At 44.1% G+C, this 20,159-nt stretch overlaps 1 protein-coding gene across 2 annotated transcripts in view; it reads left to right on the forward strand.

Moving 5' to 3' along the window:
• Positions 1 to 19,848, forward strand: part of CHSY1 (chondroitin sulfate synthase 1) — a 72,344-nt gene extending 52,496 nt beyond the window's left edge. For both annotated transcript variants that reach the window (XM_039235071.1, XM_039235072.1), the window contains one exon: positions 16,905 to 19,848. In XM_039235071.1, the coding sequence (XP_039091002.1) occupies positions 16,905 to 18,497 (1,593 nt within the window). In that variant the 3' untranslated portion in view covers positions 18,498 to 19,848. The remainder of the gene's footprint in view (positions 1 to 16,904) is intronic.
• The last annotated feature ends 311 nt before the right edge of the window (positions 19,849 to 20,159 follow it).

The raw sequence follows: 20,159 nt of genomic DNA on the forward strand, positions 1-20,159 counted from the left end.
CGGACTGAAACAGGCTCCAGGCTCTGAGCTGGCAGTCAGCACAGAGCCCGACGCGGGGCTCGAACCCACGAACCGTGAGATCATGACCTAAGCGAAAGTCGGACGCTTAACCAACTAAGCCACCCAGGCGCCCCTGCATATTGTGTTATAATAATAAAAAGATTTAAAAATAGTAATCACGTGTGACTTGAGTATTTTCTACAAGATGGCATTTAAAAATTTTTTTAATGTTTTATTTATTTCTGAGAGAGAGAAAGCGAGAGAGCATGAGCAGGGGAAGGTCAGAGAGAGCGGGAGATACAGGATCCAGAGCAGGCTCCAGGCTCTGAGCTAGCTGTCAGCACAGAGCCCAACACGGGGCTCGAACCCACAAACTGTGAGATCATGACCTGAGCCGAAGTCAGACGCTTAACCGACTGAGCCACCCAGGTGCCCCCAAGATGGCATTTTAAAAATCACATGGCTTATAGTGCAGACAATTCATTCATGAAATCCTCCTTTATTTCATTGTACTTGATCTTTATTATAAGATACATATTGTGGAATCTGATCAAAACTTTGAGCAAAGAAGTAGATGAGATCTTATCTTTTTGTCATCCTTTTCAGAAGTGTGCTTTTGAAAATAGACTTTTGAAGGGCACCTGGGTGGCTCAGTCAGTTAAGCATCCGACTTTGGCTCAGGTCATGATCTCACAGTCCATGGGTTCGAGCCCTGCAATCGAGCTCTGCACTGACAGCTCAGAGCCTGGAGCCTGCTTCAGATTCTGTATCTCCCTCTCTCTCTGCCCCTCCCCCTCTCACACTCTTTCTCTCAAAAATAAACAAACATTTAAAAAATTTTAAGAAAGTAGAACTTTGACTTTTCAGTGTGACCAGTGGTTATCTCCCTACCCCCATCCATCACAGCCCTCAGTGCCTCGCCTTTCCCCCAATCAAACACGTGCACACAGGGTCAGAGGCTGCTATTTGATTTAGAAATAGAGGCAAGATTTGAAAGTCTGGGTGTGCAGGGACTTGGAGATGGTGCATGTGCAGTGGTTCTAGCAGGGGTAGAAAGTTCTGAGTGAGACGGATGAAACATCCCTGCCTTTGGTGTGTAGAGTCAAATCTCCCCTTCTCTTTCTAGCCCCGGGTTGTTAGTTATTTAATGGTGCAGAATACTAGGAAACAAGGACTCTAAAGACAAGAATGATGGCTAGATAGTTGTATTGGCCACAGAATTCAGAGCACAGTTAACTTAAGACATTATCATTTAAAGTGCAGTAGTGAAAATACATCATTTCAAAATAGAGTACTTTAAAGTGTTACCTTGCTTAACCGTTTCCTGCTGAGGTACCCCTGTAAAATGTGTCTGTAGGGACAGGGCAAGGAAAAAGCAGGCAAGTAAATTGTTTAATTAGTTGAGATAGTGTTACCTTGAATGAACTTTTTCATTCTGTTTGCCTTCAGCCTAGGGTGCTGGAGGCCCGTGTGTAAATGAATGTCAATAATAAAACCAGTTACCCATTCTTATCTTTAGGAACAGCTTTCTTTTCTTTTTTTCTATCATAAGGTCATGTCACTACTGTTACCAGCAGTGGCTTTACTGCTGAAGACCCAGTAGCTACACCCAGAGGGCACGGGGCAGGGAAGCTGCTCAGTCCTTCTGAGTCCCTTCTACTTTAAAAGACAGTAGGGCTGACACTTGGACCCCACTTTGTTCTGGTGCTGGGCCAGGCCTAGGCAGCAGGTGGCTGCCCATAGTGAGGGAGGAAGTGGGTGGAGAGAGAGATGTGGAAAGCTGGGCTGAATGGCTCTTCCTCCTCTGCCCCCCCTGCCCCCCCCCCCATTGTGGAGACTCAGTCTATCTACTCACAGGGGAAAATGATCCTTCTGTGCTCTCCTTGACATAGAGAGCGCGTTTTCTTAGAAAGTGAAGGTCCCCGTCATGCTGGTATGGGAGACTGGTACTGTCATCGGATCTTTCACCCAAGAATGTTTGTGTTGTATGCACATTAAATAGCGGACTTTTCCACTCTTGCTTGCTCTCATGCTTCATCAGACCAGACTTTGGTTCCATGGAGTTTACATACTTGTTCAGAAAGTCTGGGGTAGCTTTTAAGCCTTTCTTACTGATTATACCATCAAAATACCTCCCCCCCCCACCCCTGACACTCTGTTACCTAAACCCCAGACTTCTCCTTGGCCCCACCGCACACATGCATGAGCCTTGCCACGAGCATGGAAAGGCTGGCATAGAATGTGCCGGTTGGGAGGGGACTGGGCACCATGTCTGGAGAGCTCCAGGGTGGACGTTCAGGCGTGTGTCCCAGCTGAGGTTCCTGCTGTTTGCCCCCAGGTGTGGCCCTTGCAGAGTATGTGAGTCATACTTGCTGAAGAAATGAATGTTCTATAGGGAGTACTATATATTATCTAGTCTTTGACCCACCCCGGATGCCTTCGGAGCTCTTCCCTCCCCCTTGCTTCTGTCAGGTGTCTGCTCCCATTTCCCCCTGACACAGAGGCCTGCCCCCACCCACCACTCCCTGTCCCCTGCTGCCCCCGTCCCCACCCTCTTTGTTTCCTCAGGGCTCCAGTCTACTCTCCTCCTCTGTTACCTGCCTGCCCCAGGCCTGGAGTGTGAGCTGCAGAGCAGGACCTGCCTGGCCTCTGCTGTGCCCTGTGCCCAGAGCAGTGCCTGCAGGAGAGCCCCCATGCCAGTCAAGAACTAGCCCTCCAGGCAGCTGTGACAGTGGGGCACTGGGCAAGATGCTAAGTGAGTCAGCCCGAGTCTCCTGGTTTGAAAATGTGGATAGGAATCCACCCCCTCATAGGCTTGAATGAATGAATGGGAAGTGCCGGCAGAGCTTTTCAGAGATGCTGCTCATCTGTGTTCTAAAGTCACAAACCATTCAACTTCTGTTAGGTAATAAGATTTAAAAAAAAAAAAAAATCAAGTATCTCTGAAGGGTCAAAGGACATGCTTTCAGTTCAAATATATTGCCTAACATGTAACTAGCAGAAGGGTTCTGTTGACAGTTATGGAAGTGGGAGAGGTTATTTTGGAAGTGTAGGATGATTATGTGCTCAGTATACTAAAATTCTCTGCTGTTTACATTTTCTCCTTTGGGTCAACATTTATTAAGGGATTCTGTCACATGCCGGGCTCTGCTCTGTGCCAGAGCTGCAGAAATAGTGGGTGAGGTCTGCCTTTAGGGATCTTCAGTTAAGTGGAGCAGCTAGGGATCGATCGTAAGTGAAATTTTTGAGAATTCTAGATCCTTTTTTTTTTTTTTTTTGAAAGAGTGGGAGGGGGAGGGGCAGAAAGAGAGAATGAAACAGAGAAGCAAAAGTGGGCTCTGAGCTGTGAGCACAGAGCCTGATGTGGGGCCTGAACTCTAGAACCATGAAATCATGACCTGAGCCAAAGTCAGATGCTTAACCGACTGAGCCACCCAGGTGCCCCTAGATTATTCTCATTTAAGGATGCTTTTCCTCTTTCATGTCTCTGAGGATAGAATCCACATGCTCAAGGCCGTCTGCTCAGGTCCTGTTGCTGAATCTGTTGGGAGTTAGGGAAACAGTTTAGGGAGGGGCAGAGGTGGGCCGAGTGTGTGTCTCACCTTTAGTTGGTCTGCCCACCAGGCACCGGACAGTCTGCCTGGGAATATGAGGGGCAGGGTTGGCTTGCGGACAGGGATAGCTTTGCTTGGCAGGCACGTGTGGTACGACTTGCGTTCTCTTTCCTAAAGCGTGAGCTCTTCCGCTGAGTATGGTGCTTCTCTTTCATTGTGATGGTCAAATATCCTCTGGAGCCACTTACCATGTTAAGTGATTAATCTTTTTTGTCCTCATTTGTAAAATGGGAGAAATAACATCCATGCATTTATTCAGCCAGTACTTACTGTGCAACTACTTAGTCTAGGCACCTAGAACAAAAGTAGGTTTTGCCCTTAAGGGGTTTAAAATTGTAAGGGTTAAATGAGTGTGTGCGTGTGGGGGGTAGAAAGGGAAAGAAGGAGGTGTACTAAGGAGATGTTCAAATAAATACTCAAAAAAAAAAATCTCTTTTTATATGGGGCTTTCTAGTTTGCTGTCTTAAAAGACCAAAAAATCTGGACTCATTGTGAATTGTTAATCACTTGCATTTTGTTTCCACACATCTCTTTCCACAAAGGCTCTGAAGCTTAGAGTATTTAATATATTCCTCTAAAGATTTTGTTTTGCTTAGAGCGGGGAGTAGACTGATGAGTGAAGGGAAGAACAAAAGAATTGATTATAAATAACAAGTCAGAGAAAAAGGATGGACTGTTTCTCCCTAGAATCCACTTTAATTAACATAAGTTATTTGAGGATTTTTTTTTCCTAATAGGTTGCCTGTGGGTTCTTAAAAAATTAACTCACTATTTTTTAGAGCAGTTTAGGTTTAAAGGGAAATTGAGCAGAATGTAGTGTTCCCTGACAGATCATAATCACCCAAAGTCTCTAGTTTACATTAGAGTTCCCTCTGGTGTGTTCACCAGTGTAGTATCCTACGGAGTAGTGTCCCTGCCCTAAAAATTCTCTGTGCCCCACCCGTCCCTCCCCCTCTCCCCTAACTTCTGGCAGCCACTGATCCTTTTATTGTCTCCACAGTTTTGCCTTTTCTAGAATGCTCTACAGTTGTAATCATACAGTATGTAGCCTTTTCAGATTGGCTTCTTTCACCTGTAATAATACACATTAGAGGGTCCTCTGTGTCTTTTCATGGCTTGATAGCTCATTTCTTTTTATTGCTGAATAATTTTCTGTTGTCTGGATGTACCATGGTTTATCCATTCACCTGATTGAAGGACACCTTGGTTGATTGCAAGTTTGGGAAGTTTTGAGTAAAGCTACTACACCTGTGTGCAGGTTTTTGTGTGGACATAAGTTTTCAGTTCTATTGGTTAAATACCAAGGAATATAGTTGCTAGGTCTGACAGTTAAGAATACATTTAATTTTGTAAGAAACTGCCAAACGTCTTCAGAGGCTGTGCCATTTTGCACTCCCACCATCCATGAACAAGAGGTCATATTTTTTTTTATTTTTGTTTTTAGGTTTTATTTATTTATTTTGAGAGAGGACAGCATGAGCAGGAATGGGATAGAGAGTGAGGGAGAGAGAGAATTCCAAGAGGGTCCACACTGTCAGCACAGAGCCTAATGTGGGGCTGAACTCATGAAACCAGGAGATCATGACCTGAGGCAGAACCAAGAGTCAGACACTTAACGGGCTGAGCCATCCAGATGCCCCATGAGAGGTCCTGTAGATCCATATGCACAGCAGTTGGTGTTATCAGTATTTTTTTTTTTTTAATTTTTTATTATTTCTAGGAGAGAGAGAGAGAGACAGCGTGAGCAGGGGAGGGTCAGAGAGAGAGGGAGTGACAGACTCTGAAACAGGCTCCAGGCTCTGAGCTGGCAGTTAGCACAGAGCCCGACGCGGGGCTCAAACCCACGAACTGCGAGATCATGACCTAAGCGAAAGTCGGATGCTTAACTGACTAAGCCACCCAGGTGCCCCTGTTATCAGTATTTTGGATTTTGCCCATTTTAATAGGTCAGTGGTGGTGTCTCATTTTAATTTGCATTTCTCTAATGCCATATGATGTTGAACATCTTTTCACATGCTTATTGGTCATCTGCATGTCTTCTTTGGGGAGTTTTAAAAATTCTTTGTATATTTTGGGCAGTTGTCCTTTATCAGATGTTTTTGGCAAACATTTTCTCCCAGTCTCTGGATTTTCTTCTCATTCTTACAACGCTATCTTTTGCAGAGCACAAGTTTTTAAATTTCCATGAAGGCCGGCTCCTCAGTTATTTCTCTCATGGATCACACCTTTGGTGGTGTATCTGAAATGTCATCGCCAGGGGTGCCTGGGTGGCTCAGTCAGTTAAGTGTCTGACTTTGGTTCAGGTCATGATCTCACCGTCCATGGGTTCAAGCCCTGCATTGGCCTGTGCTGACAGCTCAGAGCCTGGAGCCTGCTTCGTGTTCTGTATCTCCCTCTCTCTCTGCCCCTCCCCAGCTTGTGCTCTGTCTCTCTCTATCTCAAAAGTAAGTAAACGTTAAAAGGGAAAAAAAATTTAAAAATAAATAAATAAAATGTCATCTCCATACCCAGGGTCCTCTGTGTTGCCTCTTGTTATCTCCAAGGACTTTTATAGTTTTATGTTTTACATTTAGGTCTGTGGTCCATCTTGAGTGAGTTTTTGTGAAGGGTTTAAAGTCGATGTTCATATTGATTTTTGTTTGTTTTTTTCTAGTGACTGTTCAGTTGCTCTGGCAACATTTGCTGAAAAGACTATCTTTGCTTCACCTTATTGCCTTTGGTCCTTTGTCGGTTGCCGTGTTTAGAAAATGTTTATTTGTGTCACTTCTCTAGAAATCTGATACTGTAGAATTTAAGAGCTCCCCCTTCCCCCGGAAACACTCCCTTTCCTTCCCCTTTCCCCTTTTCTTAAAACTGTAAGAACTCAAGCCTTTGTAGGATAATTGCAGAGTGAGAGCCCCTTCTCAGATTTACTTGGGGTTAACTGCAGGATTATTAAGCCAGGGGGTCCCCATGCAGACTCCCTCACCACCGTGTGACAGAAATACTGACTTGAATGCCCGAAACAAAGGGATGACACCTACCACTGGGTTCCCATGTAGAAGCTGTACTTTTGAAGGCTGGAGTAGACAGGACTGGGGCTGTGCTCCTGTTCCCCTTCACTCACTGAACTTGCTGCCCTCCTCTGGTGGCCTTATCTTGTGACTGCACCTCCACTGGGCTGTCCTAACTCATTAGACTGTCATCATTTAAAAAAAGAAAAAATTGTTTTAATCTTTATTTTTGAGAGAGAGAGAGTGTGTGAATTCATGACTTGAGCCGAAGTCGGATGCTTAAGTGACTATACCACCCAGGCGCCCCTAGACTGTCACCATTTAAAGCCTGCTTGAGTCTGTCTTTAGGTGTTGTGTGTGTAAGATATTACTTGATAAATGCAGCAAGTTAAAATAGTTTAAAATGTCTTTATTTAGAATGAGATTCCACAACAAATCAGGAATCTTGACTTTAGAAAAATCCTAGAAGGAAGTGAACTTGTAGGCCATATTTTGCCCACAGGTTTATTTGGCTCGTATTTCTCTGTCTTTTATTCTAAAATTTGAATTGTGGCAAACATTTAAAAATTAGGAAACTTTATGGGCACCTGGTTGGCTCAGTTGGTTGAGCATCTGACTTCTGCTCAGGTCATGATCTCACATTTCGTGAGTTTGAGCCCCACATCAGGCTCTGTGCTGAGAGTTCAGAGCCTGGAGCCTGCTTTAGATTATGTGTCTCCCTCTCTGACCCTCCCCGCCCACGCTCTGTCTCCCTCTCTCTCTCTTTCAAAAATAAATAAACATAAAATAAATAAAAATTAGGAAACTTTACACAAGAATAGCCATATTTCTAGCTTTTCTGTAAAAAATCAGATCTGAACCCACTGGGCCTGTGTGTGTCCCTGTTCTCCAACCTCCCTAGCCTGGTGCACTTCCCCAGCATTGCCCCGTAAGTTTGTTTTTAGTCTTAGTTTTGTTTTGGTTTGATTTTTGGCAGTCGCTTAGGCTGCAGCTTAAGTTGCTTTTCCTATGGATTTTTGCTCCAGGATTAGAGCTGTATGTGGTCACATATTGACTAGTGTTAGGAAGGAGCCCTGTGAGAGGATGTGTATGTGGTGGCCAGAGGTGACTGGCCCCAGGGACCTGCTGTGAGTCAGATTTTAGAGAAACACCTATATAGAGGGAGAGCCCTTCATACGCTTCCCTTAAGAGCAAGCCCAGGGCTGAGGTGGTAATGCTTCCCACTCTGTGCTTTATCTTTGTGTGCAAGCTTATCTTTTCTTTGTGCTTGATCTTTTAGATTTTCCCTGCTTGGTAGAGTGCCTTTAATGTGTTCAGTAAGTATTTGGTGCCACATTTGCGTAAGACTTTGTTCTTTTAGAGATAGTTGTGCATACATTCATTCTTCATAATGCTGCCACATTTTCTTCCTTATCGACAGGGGGAGGAGGAGACAGTGCCCGGAAAGCTTAATTGACTGTCACAAGGTCAAACGTTATTAAAGAACAGAGATGGAAGTTTAGATAGTTTTCTGACTGCAGATAACGGTGTTCTCTTTCCACTGTCGCTGTTGACTATTCAAACCACGAAATGTTCACCCCCAGACTCTATTGATTTCAGTTTGATCGCTTTGCTTATTATCTTATGAAGAAGTATAACATTACTATGAACAGTTTTTGTAATACTTAGCCAAGCTGAATTCTCAGTTCTTTTGAAATGCATCAGACTTCTCAAAAAGGTATTTAGAGTTCAGAATTTGGCACTAGTGGTTCAAGATATAAACATACAGCTCTTATTTTTATTTTTTACCACTAGAGGCCCAGTGTCATTCCCATGAAAAATCTGCTTTTTTAAATGGACTCTTTAAAATGCAAAGCACCCAATCCTTGAACTTATTAATTGGATGAAAATTGGCAAAGCCTATACAAACAAATTAGGAGAGAGACCCTAATAGGGGCACATGGTGTGACCATATGTCCTGAGACCCAGGGACACGCAGTTTACACTGGTGGCATTGGCCTAATTTATTAACAGATTTTCTCTTTCATCTCAAAAGGTCCTGCTTCAGCCAGTAAATTCTCTGGAAAAACCTTATCTGTAGATATATGAGAATGTTAATTTAAACATTTAAAATTTATGAGATTATTTTGATACTGTTACAACAGTTATGATCTCCTGACATTTAGGCAACCCATATTTTCTTTGGAACGTTTTTCAGCACAAAAGGATAAGAAAAATTCTCTGCAAAGAATTGAAATGGTGCATAAATCAGAATGAAGAAATATCCATCGATCTGGAACAGTGATAGTCTGTTGATGTGGCTGAAATACATATTTAACAATGGAAACTAATATAAACAGTTAATGGGAAGAACCGTGACTAAATGAGAATGTTGGCCTTCATTGCAGAGGATGCCAAGGACATTTGCTAATGAAGACTGTAGCAGTCGGTATTTGTTAACTGAAGATTAGATGTGGGTAGTTGATGGGTGTTCCCAGCTGGGCCAGAAGTTCCTGGGAATAGTGTGACCTTGATATTTGTTAGCCCCTCTCAGATTTACCATAGAATGAGTCATAGTCCTGAAACATCTCACAGTACAGGAGATGGCTTTTCCGGAGTCCAAGGTTACGGGGACACTTTTTAGAACAAAGCTTAAGGGCTGTATTATGGACACACTGGAAATTAAATGAAACCGTCAGTGGTGCTGTATATCTTTTAAAAAGGCTTTCCTCCATGTTTGTAAAGCAAGGATTGACCTTGTGATTATAAAAGAAACCTGTATGCACAGATTTGTGTTTTCTCCTGTAATGCTTCTTAACTTCCACTATGTAATATTCTCGGAAAGAATGTGCCAAATGACAAATTATTGAACTATACTGCATAATAATGAAGTCTTCTTAAAATTTAAATTTGTTAGTGTTTGAAGTATCCTTTGTAACAAAAAATCTACGTATTTGTTGTCCCATGGAATTACTACAGTGAGCTGTTATGAATCTCCCGTTCTTAACTATTTTTATAGCAGAATTGGAGGTTTGCAGGGCCCCTGGGTGGCTCAGTCAGTTAAGCGTCTGACTGTTGATTTCGGCTCAGGTCATGATCTTATGGTTGTGAGATTGAGTCCCATGTTGGGCTTTGTGCTGAGCATGGAGCCTGCTTAGGATTCTCTCTCTCTTTAACTCTGCCTCTTCCCATCCCAACCACCCCCCCCCCAAATAAATAAATAAATAGCCATGAAAAATTAGAACTGGAGGTTTGCTTTTTTAAGACGGAAGCAGTTAACCAGGATATGGGGTGTTATCTTTTAATGCTCCAAATACAGTTTGACTCTGTGAAGGTAGAATCTTGTAACGTTCTAATGCTGTATCTTTAACTATATCAGGATCGATGGGTAAAAACATCAAAGCATGACTTTAGAATCCTGTGTGATTGGTTATGAAATTAGCATGTAGATCCCATATGATCTTAGAATTCTCCACATTGGAGGATCCCCTAATACAATATAGTCATTCTATAAACCAGAAAACCTTGAGACCCAACAAATTCAAGTGACTCCTCCAAGGTCTTACCACTCACTGATAGCATAAAAGCAATAAATATCTCCATATAATGTGATTTCTTAACGTTTATTTTAAATTGTTACATTCTGAACTTTCTCCTGAGAAATAGTAGCTTTATTTCTTTTACCACTAAATTGCTAAACACTTACTTTAGTCATGTAATAATACCTCTTAAAGGTAGAGGACTTCATTCCTGTTGAATCCAGGCAGTTGCCTGGAGTCTGGAAATAAATCTTATCTGCTTCTTACCTGCTTAGTGGAGAACATTGTGGTGAACAGCAAGTTAGCCACAATTTGAGGAAAAGAGGGACAATGCATAGAAGATACAGATGTTCAGCTTAATGATCCAACTCTTCCTCATTCAAATGCCCAAGAGCAAAATGGCTCCATTTCACCCCACCTGTGGCATTCTTAAATGCAACCAGGCATCTTTAAAGAAAAAAAAAGATAATACGAAATCCAAATGACAGTAAGGAAGCCAGGAACTAGTCAAGATAAAAACAAAGATAATGTGAGGAGAACTTTTCAAGGGATCCCCAAAGCAAAAGCAAATGCCTAAAATACTGCAAAGGCAGAAATGAGATTCAGAAACACTAAAGATCATTTGATGTGAATGAAAAGGTGATGGAGTAAAAGTGGAAGATCGATGGAGGGGGTCGGTGGTGTACACTCACAGTGGGGGGCTGGCCTTCAAGGGTGGCATGGGTAGAGGGCAGTCTGATCACTGGGGCCAGACACCCAGCCTCCACTACTCTGTTGTTTCCTTCCCACCTCTGGTTCAGGAATCACAGATGATTTCGGGATCATTCATCACAAACTTGGACTTGATGTCTGTCTCAGTGAAATTTTTGCTTTGAATTATACTTTATATTCCCTCCTCTTAATTCTGAAGGTGATTTGTAACCTATTTTTATATATAAAAAAAAAGTTTCCCTGAAATCTGCATGTCCTCCTTCCTCTCCTATCCCCACCACATTGAGGATGAAAAGAAAGTTTCCTTACCTCTCCACAGAAGCCATTTTATAATAAGGCTTTGTATAGAAGTTGATGGCATTTGTTAAATGTGCTGATTGACCAAAAGGTGCCACGAAAAGCCAGTTTGGGCAGGGTCTTAGGATGAGCATCAGTCCCCTTCTGTGGACGTGCATGGCCTCATCTGTAGACATTCGGTCTGCTCACCTGTAAAGTCCGTATGTCCACATTTGCCCTTTTTTTAGAAAAGGAGCTATTAAACTGGCATTTATTTAGATTTTTCTTAGGATCCGTAGCAGGTATCTATTCCATCCAGTCTGTTGGGTGGATGGCTTCTTTGTCTAAAATGTTTATTTTGCAGTAATGTTAGTGTACTAAGTAAATCCTTTGGGTGATGCAGGAGGGTAGGACACCGACTAGTCTGGGCATAGACTTTGATTTTAACAAATTAAGTGCTGTCCCCCAAACACACACGCTTGGACAATCTCTGTCTTACAAAGATTTCTTCGTTAAAAAAAAAAAAAAAGATACAACATGATATTCCTTTCATTCAGACTTTCAGAGGTTAGCCAGAGGTGCCCACAACAACTCTCTAAGTTCACATTCTCTGTCTATTATGGTTCCAGGGGATTTTAAGGCTTCCATAAGCCCGTTAGTCTTTGTGTTTATGCCTGTAGCACACATACTCTGTGTTTTGGGTGAAGCTTGTCGAGATGCCCAACACGATGAAAGTCATAGCCACAGACAGCCTCTAAAAGATGCTGAGAAATGTAGTCCTGAAAACATTTGGGGATGTGATGTCCTGGTGAGCCCGTAAGAAGCAGCAGTCATGCGTGAAAGACCATGCGCTCCGCAGAGGACTGCCTTTGGAGATCGCTCTCCGTGTGTAGGGTTTTCATAGCCAAGAATAAAATGTGCAGTTACGGATTCAGTTTTCTAGGGAGTAAAGGACAAATAACAACTACATCCTTTGTCTGGAAGGGTACTTATTTTTCCTCAAAATACACTGCTGATTTTTACATTTTAAACTATATTCTAAAGCCAGGGGACCCCAGGCTTGTCCCTTAGTGTTCGTTACTAAGGATCTCATATTTGTCAGCCCTCGTCAACTGTATTCTTCTGCTGCAGTATCTTGATACTTGCTGGGCATAAAGACTTTCCTGTTTATCTATCATAAATTCACCAAATACCTGCTGCATGTCTTGTGTCAGGCATGAGCCAGACTCTGGAGATAGAGGTAGTGAATGTCTGTGTACTAGTTCCCTCAGCTGCTCCAGAACTCTGTCTCAGTCTGTCCTGGCTGCCAGAGCACAAATACTGTCGATTGGGTGGCTTACACAGCAGAAATGTGTTTCTCACAGTTCTGGAGGCTGGAGGTCTGAGATGACAGTGTCTGCGTGGTCAGGTTCTGGTGAGGCCCCTCTGCCTGGTTTACAGACCTGCTTTCTTGCATCCTGTCTTGGTGGGGACAGAGTGCTCTGGTCCTGTCACCCCCTTATACAGCCTCCCATCCCACCGTGGGGGCCCCACCCTCATGAGTTCATCTAAACTCAGTCACCTCCCGGAGGCCCCACCCCCAGGTAGCATCACATTAAGAGTTAGTGCTTCACCGTGTGAATTGGGGTGAACTGGGAGCGCACAAACGTCCCGTCCATTGCATGCTTTTTATGGGGCTTACTTGCACTGTCATTCTGGGGGTCTCTTTGCTTTCTTCTCTGTTGTACCTCTTGTTTCCAGGATCCTATGTGATCATCTTCCTAGATGTATTCCCTCGTTCTAGAAGGGTACATCCTTTCATAGCTGGGAAAGAATAAGTACAAGGTAAAATTGTCCTTGAATGTCTGAAATATCTCTTCTACCCTCCTACTTGATGGGTTGTCTGGTTGGTTAGTTATAGATGGCCCTTTTGGTCTTTGGAAGTTTTCATATTGCTTTATCTGTGGCGTTCTGAGTTTATACTCTTAGTACTAGGTAGTTGGAGTCTAATTCAGGCAACTGGTTCTTTAATTCTGATCCCATTTCCTATGTTGTTACTTTCTTCCTCATGTGCTTTCTCTTTTTGGAATGACTGCTTTTCTGTTCTGTTTCCTGGTTTTGTTTTCATTTCTCTTTTCTGGGATATACTTCAGCTTTATCTTCAAACTCTTTTTTTTTTTTTTTTTGCTGTTTTCTGTTTATTTTCAAGAGCTTTCTTGGTTTTTCTGATTTTCTTTTTTATAGTATTCAAGCTTTGTTGCACGAGTGCCTTGTCTTCTGTGTGAATATGCTACAGATTTGTTTTTTGTTTCTGTTGTTGAGTTTTCCTTCTGTTCACTACATCATTTCTCTCTCCAGCAAGCTTTTGATTCTGTGTTTTATCTCCATCTTTACTGTTGGAACCCTCCGTCAGCTCCCTGATGACCCCTGGCTGTTGATGGTCATGGAAGATGAAGGCATTGAAGAAGCTAACAGGAAACTGTGTAGGCAAGATTCCTTAAGCTAGTGGCATCGCTGTAGTGATCCAGCCTCGGGTGACGCCTTCTGCAGGAGACTCTAGATAATCTGCGGGACTATTTAATTGATGCAGAAAAGATGCTTCCAGTCTCCTACTGGGAATGGAGGGTGGAGGGTGAATACTTTGAGACCCAGTTGAGGAAAGGAATGGGAGCCCTGCTCTTTAGACGTCCATTTCCCTCCATTTGTCAGCCTTGCTCTCCCCACTGCCCAGCTGTTCAGTGAACTAAGTACCAGAGGAGTGAGGGGAAGGAGTCTGTAGACAGGTCTGTTCCAGAACAGCTCCTGTAAATGATGAGCATGTTCAGAAACCTCCAGTACTTGCTCTTTGTGCATCCTGATTCAGTTACAGTTGGTGGGCAGTCCTCCGTGAATTTGGGGAACACCCCCATCGTCTAGATGGCAGAGTGACCTGGACCATGTCTTTGAAGATGCTGCCAGCACTCTCCTTCCTCCAGCCCTATGGCGGGGAGGGGTGTCACAGCTCCACGTGTGTAGGATCTCACTGGGTCCAGCACTGGGCCTCACCCCTGCTTTTCACAGCACCTTTCCTGGGGTTCTGAAGGGCAAACTGGCTTACTGTTCAGAGCAGGCCGTTAGATGCCATCTTCCTTCACTCCCCTTTCATTTCCTCGGAATCTGGGGGGACCTCTTACCTGCTATGTTTCCTCTCCCATTCTCTTGGTCCTTGTGGGTTCATTCCTTTCTTATTTCTTCTCTTTGAAGAGATAATTTGGAAAGAGAATCATGTGGGTTCTAGTACTTCATTTTTAGCCATAAGTCTCTAATTTGTATTGTAAGATGACCGTTTGTGCTACTGTGTCAAATGGCCTGAGGGAAGAACAGTTCTGCAGGGAGCCCCATTGGGAGTCCCCGGGAGGCCTAGCCCAGCCTGGAGAGAGAAGGGAAGGCCTGAAACCCCGGGGAGCTGGGCTGGGCAGCACTAGCTGTCTGTGGGGGGCAAGGGGGTGGGTGGGGCACCACCTGCTTCAGGCTGCTCTGACCTAATTGTGGAAAGCAGCTTGTAAGGTTCAGTGCGTTTACATTCTTAGAAATGGAGAGACCTTTAAAACAAGTCATGGTTCTTTATGCTCACTGTTAAAGATTTTAAATGGACAAAATGAAAATAATATATAATCATAACAAGTACACATAAACTATTACGTAGCCTGCTGTCGTCTCTCATACACTACTTATTTTACTGGTCTGCAGTCATGGAGCCCTGGGCTGTTGCTGACCCCTGTGCTGTGGTGGGTGGGCACCGCCATGACCCTTGCGGAGCTCCTCCGCACCCATGTGGCGTCTGCAGGCGGGGCCAGGGTTGGAAAACTGGAGGAAGGGCCCTCAGGCTCCTGTGGGGCACGCAGGGGTGAGGGGAGTCCAGGCAGACCCCGGACTGCAGCCTTGCTGATGGCCGTGTGAGTCCAGCCGCCGGGTTCTGCTCTCTGGCAGTTTGTGGTGGATAGTCGCAGGTCAGGTAAGGCGCCTGTGTTGTGTGCCGTCCCCTGGGAGCAGAGACTCCGGGCAGCCCCTGCAGGTCGGTCAGGGAGCAGCCCACCTGTGCCCAGCGCCTCCTGGCACACGTGAAAGGCAGGGATGCTCTCCCAGGTTAGATGCGCTCTGCTTCCCTTCTAGCTGCTTTTACGCCTGACTGCTTTTTCTGATCGATTGTAGAATTTGGGCTGATTCTCAGTGGCTGATCCCATGCCCCCCGTCACATACATGTTGATCACAGACCTCATGGGAGCAAAGTTGGAAACAGGGCACTTCTGAGGTGTCGTCACTGCAGGCTGAGGCCTGCTCTGCGAGCAGACCTGCAGGCGTCCAGGAGGGGAAAGGGCTGAGTGTGAGAAGGTCAGCGCTGGCCAGACTTGTGGCTCCCTGAGGACTGAGTGAGGGAATGAGTGTGGGCGGAGGCCTGGCTCAGAACCTGGCCTGTGTTCCTTGCGCCCTCTTCCTCCCTCTCTCTTTCTCTGTTTCTGTCTCGCCATTCTTTGGGAGTATTTCGCCTTTTTAAATTCTATCTTACTGGCTTTATTTATTGGTAGCTTGTAGTATCATATCGAAGAAGAAAACAGGATGTAAAAATGCTAACCCATATTTTTCTGTTATGTTGATTGCCGTATTTCAGCAAAAAAAAAAAAAAAGAAAGAAAGAAAGAAAAAAGAAAAAATGACTTTCCAAAGGCACATAACCCCAGACTGTTTGGTTCAAATACATATCACCCTATCAAGTGTTAGTATTTAGCAATATGAACAAAACCTACAAGTGACCCACAAGTGAAACAGGACTAATTTATCACATACCAATTTCAAAATTATTGAATGGTTTTTGCAGACTCTTATTCTTCATTCCAGAAGACTTTGTAGACACTCATCATGTCGTCGCTCGGATGTATGGGTGACTTGAGGGAACATGCCCCGTTTGGGCTGATGGACCTCAATCCTTTGTCCCCCTCGCTCCCCCCAAGCCTGTGTCCCCAGAAGGGGAACGAACTGGTGGAACAATGGGCCCATTTGCGTTGCCTGCCTTTTAGCTGGACGTTCCGAGCCCGCCGTGGGCCGGCTCTGTGCTGGTGCTGAGCCCCGGTGCTGGGCGAGCAGACCCCTCCCGCCTGCACAGAGGCCGTGGGGAGGCGCACTAGAAACAAGGAACAAGCCGTCATTTAAAGGATTTTCAAAGTGCTCACTTCCAGTGACCTTGCAGAACCTTGGCTTTGCCGACAGCGTGCCCTTCCAGACAGCAGGCCTCCTCCCCTCTCCCGGTCTTCAGCAACCTGGGAGCCGTGTGAGTCCTATGCCAGGTCCTGCTTGTGGAGTTTGCTGTCCATGCGGGTTGTTCCCGGGTAGGGCTGGCTGCGGGCTCTGCTGTTCCATTTAGGCACCAGCTCCCACTGGGGGCCAGTCTTTGGGAGGGGGGACCTTGGCTCTTGGGTCCCTTCCACAGGCTTGGTGGGGCCCCGGGGTGGCATTCTCTTCCAGGTGTGCTGACTGTGATCTCAAGATAATACCTTTTCTGTAGGAAAACTTTCTTATAATTCTGTTTGCCTTCAGAATTGTATTGACCAACTCTGGTTATTGACGAAGTCTTGTTTCTTGAAGCAGTTTATATAACTCATTTCATCTCATCGGAGCTGAAGATTAGGCTTTACCTAAGGCTTCTGGTACACTGCAGTGGCTCATTTGGAACGATTTCTAATATTTAGATTCTTTTTGAAGACTTTGCAGGGGTGCAAGACTATAGGGACAGAGTCACGCAGTACTAACCTAGCCATCATCTTTTTTTTTCCTCAACAGATGCAGCAGCTTTTTTATGAGAATTACGAACAGAACAAAAAGGGGTACATTAGAGATCTCCATAACAGTAAAATTCACCGAGCCATCACCCTGCACCCCAACAAAAACCCCCCCTACCAGTACCGGCTCCATAGTTACATGCTCAGTCGCAAGATAGCCGAGCTTCGCCACCGCACCATCCAGCTCCACCGAGAGATCGTCCTGATGGGCAAGTACAGCAACACCGAGATCCACAAAGAAGACCTCCAGCTGGGGATCCCGCCTTCCTTCATGAGGTTCCAGCCGCGCCAGCGGGAGGAGATCCTGGAATGGGAGTTTCTGACTGGGAAGTACTTGTACTCTGCCGCTGAGGGCCAGCCGCCTCGGAGAGGGATGGACTCCGCTCAGAGGGAGGCCCTGGATGACATTGTCATGCAGGTCATGGAGATGATCAATGCCAACGCCAAGACCAGGGGCCGCATTATCGACTTCAAGGAGATACAGTATGGCTACCGCCGGGTGAACCCCATGTACGGGGCCGAGTACATCCTGGACCTGCTGCTTCTGTACAAAAAGCACAAAGGGAAGAAAATGACTGTCCCCGTGCGGCGACACGCGTATTTACAGCAGACCTTCAGCAAGATCCAGTTTGTGGAGCATGAGGAACTGGACGCAAAGGAGTTGGCCAACAAAATCAATCAGGAATCCGGATCCTTGTCCTTTCTCTCAAATTCCCTGAAGAAACTTGTTCCCTTTCAGCTCCCCGGGTCAAAGAATGAGCACAAAGAACCCAAAGAGAAAAAGATAAATATATTGATTCCGTTGTCTGGGCGTTTTGACATGTTTGTGAGATTCATGGGAAACTTCGAGAAGACGTGTCTCATTCCCAATCAGAACGTGAAGCTCGTGGTTCTGCTTTTCAATTCTGACTCTAACCCCGACAAGGCCAAACAAGTTGAGCTCATGAGAGATTATCGCAGTAAGTACCCTAAAGCTGACATGCAGATTTTGCCTGTGTCTGGAGAGTTTTCAAGAGCTCTGGCCCTCGAAGTGGGATCTTCCCAGTTCAGTAACGAGTCTCTGCTCTTCTTTTGTGATGTTGACCTCGTGTTTACTACAGAATTCCTTCAACGGTGTCGAGCAAATACAGTTCTGGGCCAACAGATATATTTTCCAATCATCTTTAGCCAGTATGATCCAAAGATTGTTTATAGTGGGAAAGTCCCTAGTGATAACCATTTTGCCTTCACGCAGAAAACTGGCTTCTGGAGAAACTATGGGTTCGGCATTACTTGCATTTACAAGGGAGATCTTGTCCGAGTAGGTGGCTTTGATGTTTCCATCCAGGGCTGGGGGCTCGAGGATGTGGACCTTTTCAACAAGGTTGTCCAGGCAGGCTTGAAGACATTTAGGAGCCAAGAAGTGGGAGTAGTCCATGTGCACCACCCTGTCTTTTGTGATCCCAATCTCGATCCTAAACAGTACAAAATGTGCTTGGGGTCCAAAGCATCCACATATGGGTCCACACAGCAGCTGGCTGAAATGTGGCTGGAAAAAAACGACCCAAGTTACAGTAAAAACAGCAATAACAATGGCTCAGTGAGGACAGCCTAAGGTCCAGCTTTGCTGGAAGAGACGTTTTTAATTATCTAATTTATTTTTCAAAAATTTTTTGTATGATCAGTTTTCGAAGCCCATACAAGGATATATTTTACACATGATTTTCTTACAAAGGACTCCTTGATGATTGAGCTTTTTGAACAAAAATGTGATCATGTTTGCTTTTGAACACATTTTCTTGCTGAACGTTATGTAGCAGGCCTGCTTGATGATGACTTGAAATGTACCTGATGAACAGAACTTTCTTGTTTTGTTTTGTTACGTTTCTTTTCAGACCCCTTTGCTGCGGTCCTATGGTAGAAAACATGAACATTCCTGCAAAGTATTATTGTAAGAAAACACTGTAACTCTGGTAAATGTTTTGTTGTAACTGGTAACATTGCACAGATTCGACTTTTTTGTCTTTTTTTTTTTATGGCGATTTTTTTTTAAGCCATTTCGTGTTCTAGTTGTAAAATAAGGAAATGTGATAATAGCCGTATCATCGTCGTCGGGAGAGCTTTCCAAAGGTGATTCTTTCCCCCAAACTTGTGCTCCTTGTGGTCATGTAGTCGTTTTAAAAGCAAGGGGAGAAAGAAGGCGTTGTAAGATGAATGGCTGCCATTGTTGCAATGCGTGTGGCATAATGGACCTGGCGTTAAATTCCAAGAAGGATTTGGGTTTTTTTTTTCTCCTCTTCCTGACCCTTCTCTTTAAAGGGTAAACTATTAATATTTGGAATGGCAAGAAAGAATTATTGTAATAAATCTAATGTACACAAGCTAAAACAGAAACCCGCCCTAATGAAAGCATTGGGGGAAAATGTATTTTGGTTTTGTTCATTGTGTCTTTGTTACATCGGTGGAAATGGTTGTTTCATTCTTTAATTACTGTTTTGTTTTATTCTTTGTATCTGAAATACCTTTAATTTATTTAATATCCATTGTTTAGAACTCTGCCATTTCTCAAGTACCTGTTTAGTTATTAGTATTTATGTGTTATCAGGAGTGTGTTTAGTGTTATTTTATTTGCAGTAAACTGATCTCCAAAGATTTACTTTTTGAAAACGCTTTTCCCTCCTCAATTTTTACATTCCTTACTGTTTTACTAAATATTAAGTGTTCTTTGACAATTTTGGTGCTCATGTGTTTTGGGGACAAAAGTGAAATCTGTCATTACACCAGAAAGTTCGTTTGTTTTAAAAACTCACAGATCAAATGTGCCTTAATAAATTTTCTTTTTCATTTAGATTTCAAACAGTAATAGACTTGCCATTTTAATATACATCGTTGGAGATCTGCTTCTTTGTAAATAGTCTGTTGCTCATTCGGGAAAATAAACCAGTCAACAGTATTTTTCTATTGTACTTTTCAGGATCATGGTGTCTCATTACTCCTGTTTTGGCTGGAGAATTGTATTGCATTTGGAGAGTAAAAAACTGAAACACAGATTTATAAAGTTTCTCAACATAGTCCATTCTGTGTTCTCTAGAACAAGGGTCTTCAAACCCACTCTAAGCCCCGTCCAGCTTCTCGGTCCAACTGCAGCTTCCTGGTCCCATATTGGACTGACTGGGCCCATTGGAATCTGCATTTTAACCAGTGCCCATGTGCTGCTGTGTGCACGAACGTTCTCAGGGGTTTTAGGCTAGATTGAGCTGCAGGATAAATTCTATAT

The sequence above is a fragment of the Hyaena hyaena genome, unplaced genomic scaffold, assembly GCF_003009895.1.
Source record: "Hyaena hyaena isolate Hyena2069 unplaced genomic scaffold, ASM300989v1 scaffold_95, whole genome shotgun sequence".
NCBI classification, from domain to species: Eukaryota; Metazoa; Chordata; class Mammalia; order Carnivora; family Hyaenidae; genus Hyaena; species Hyaena hyaena.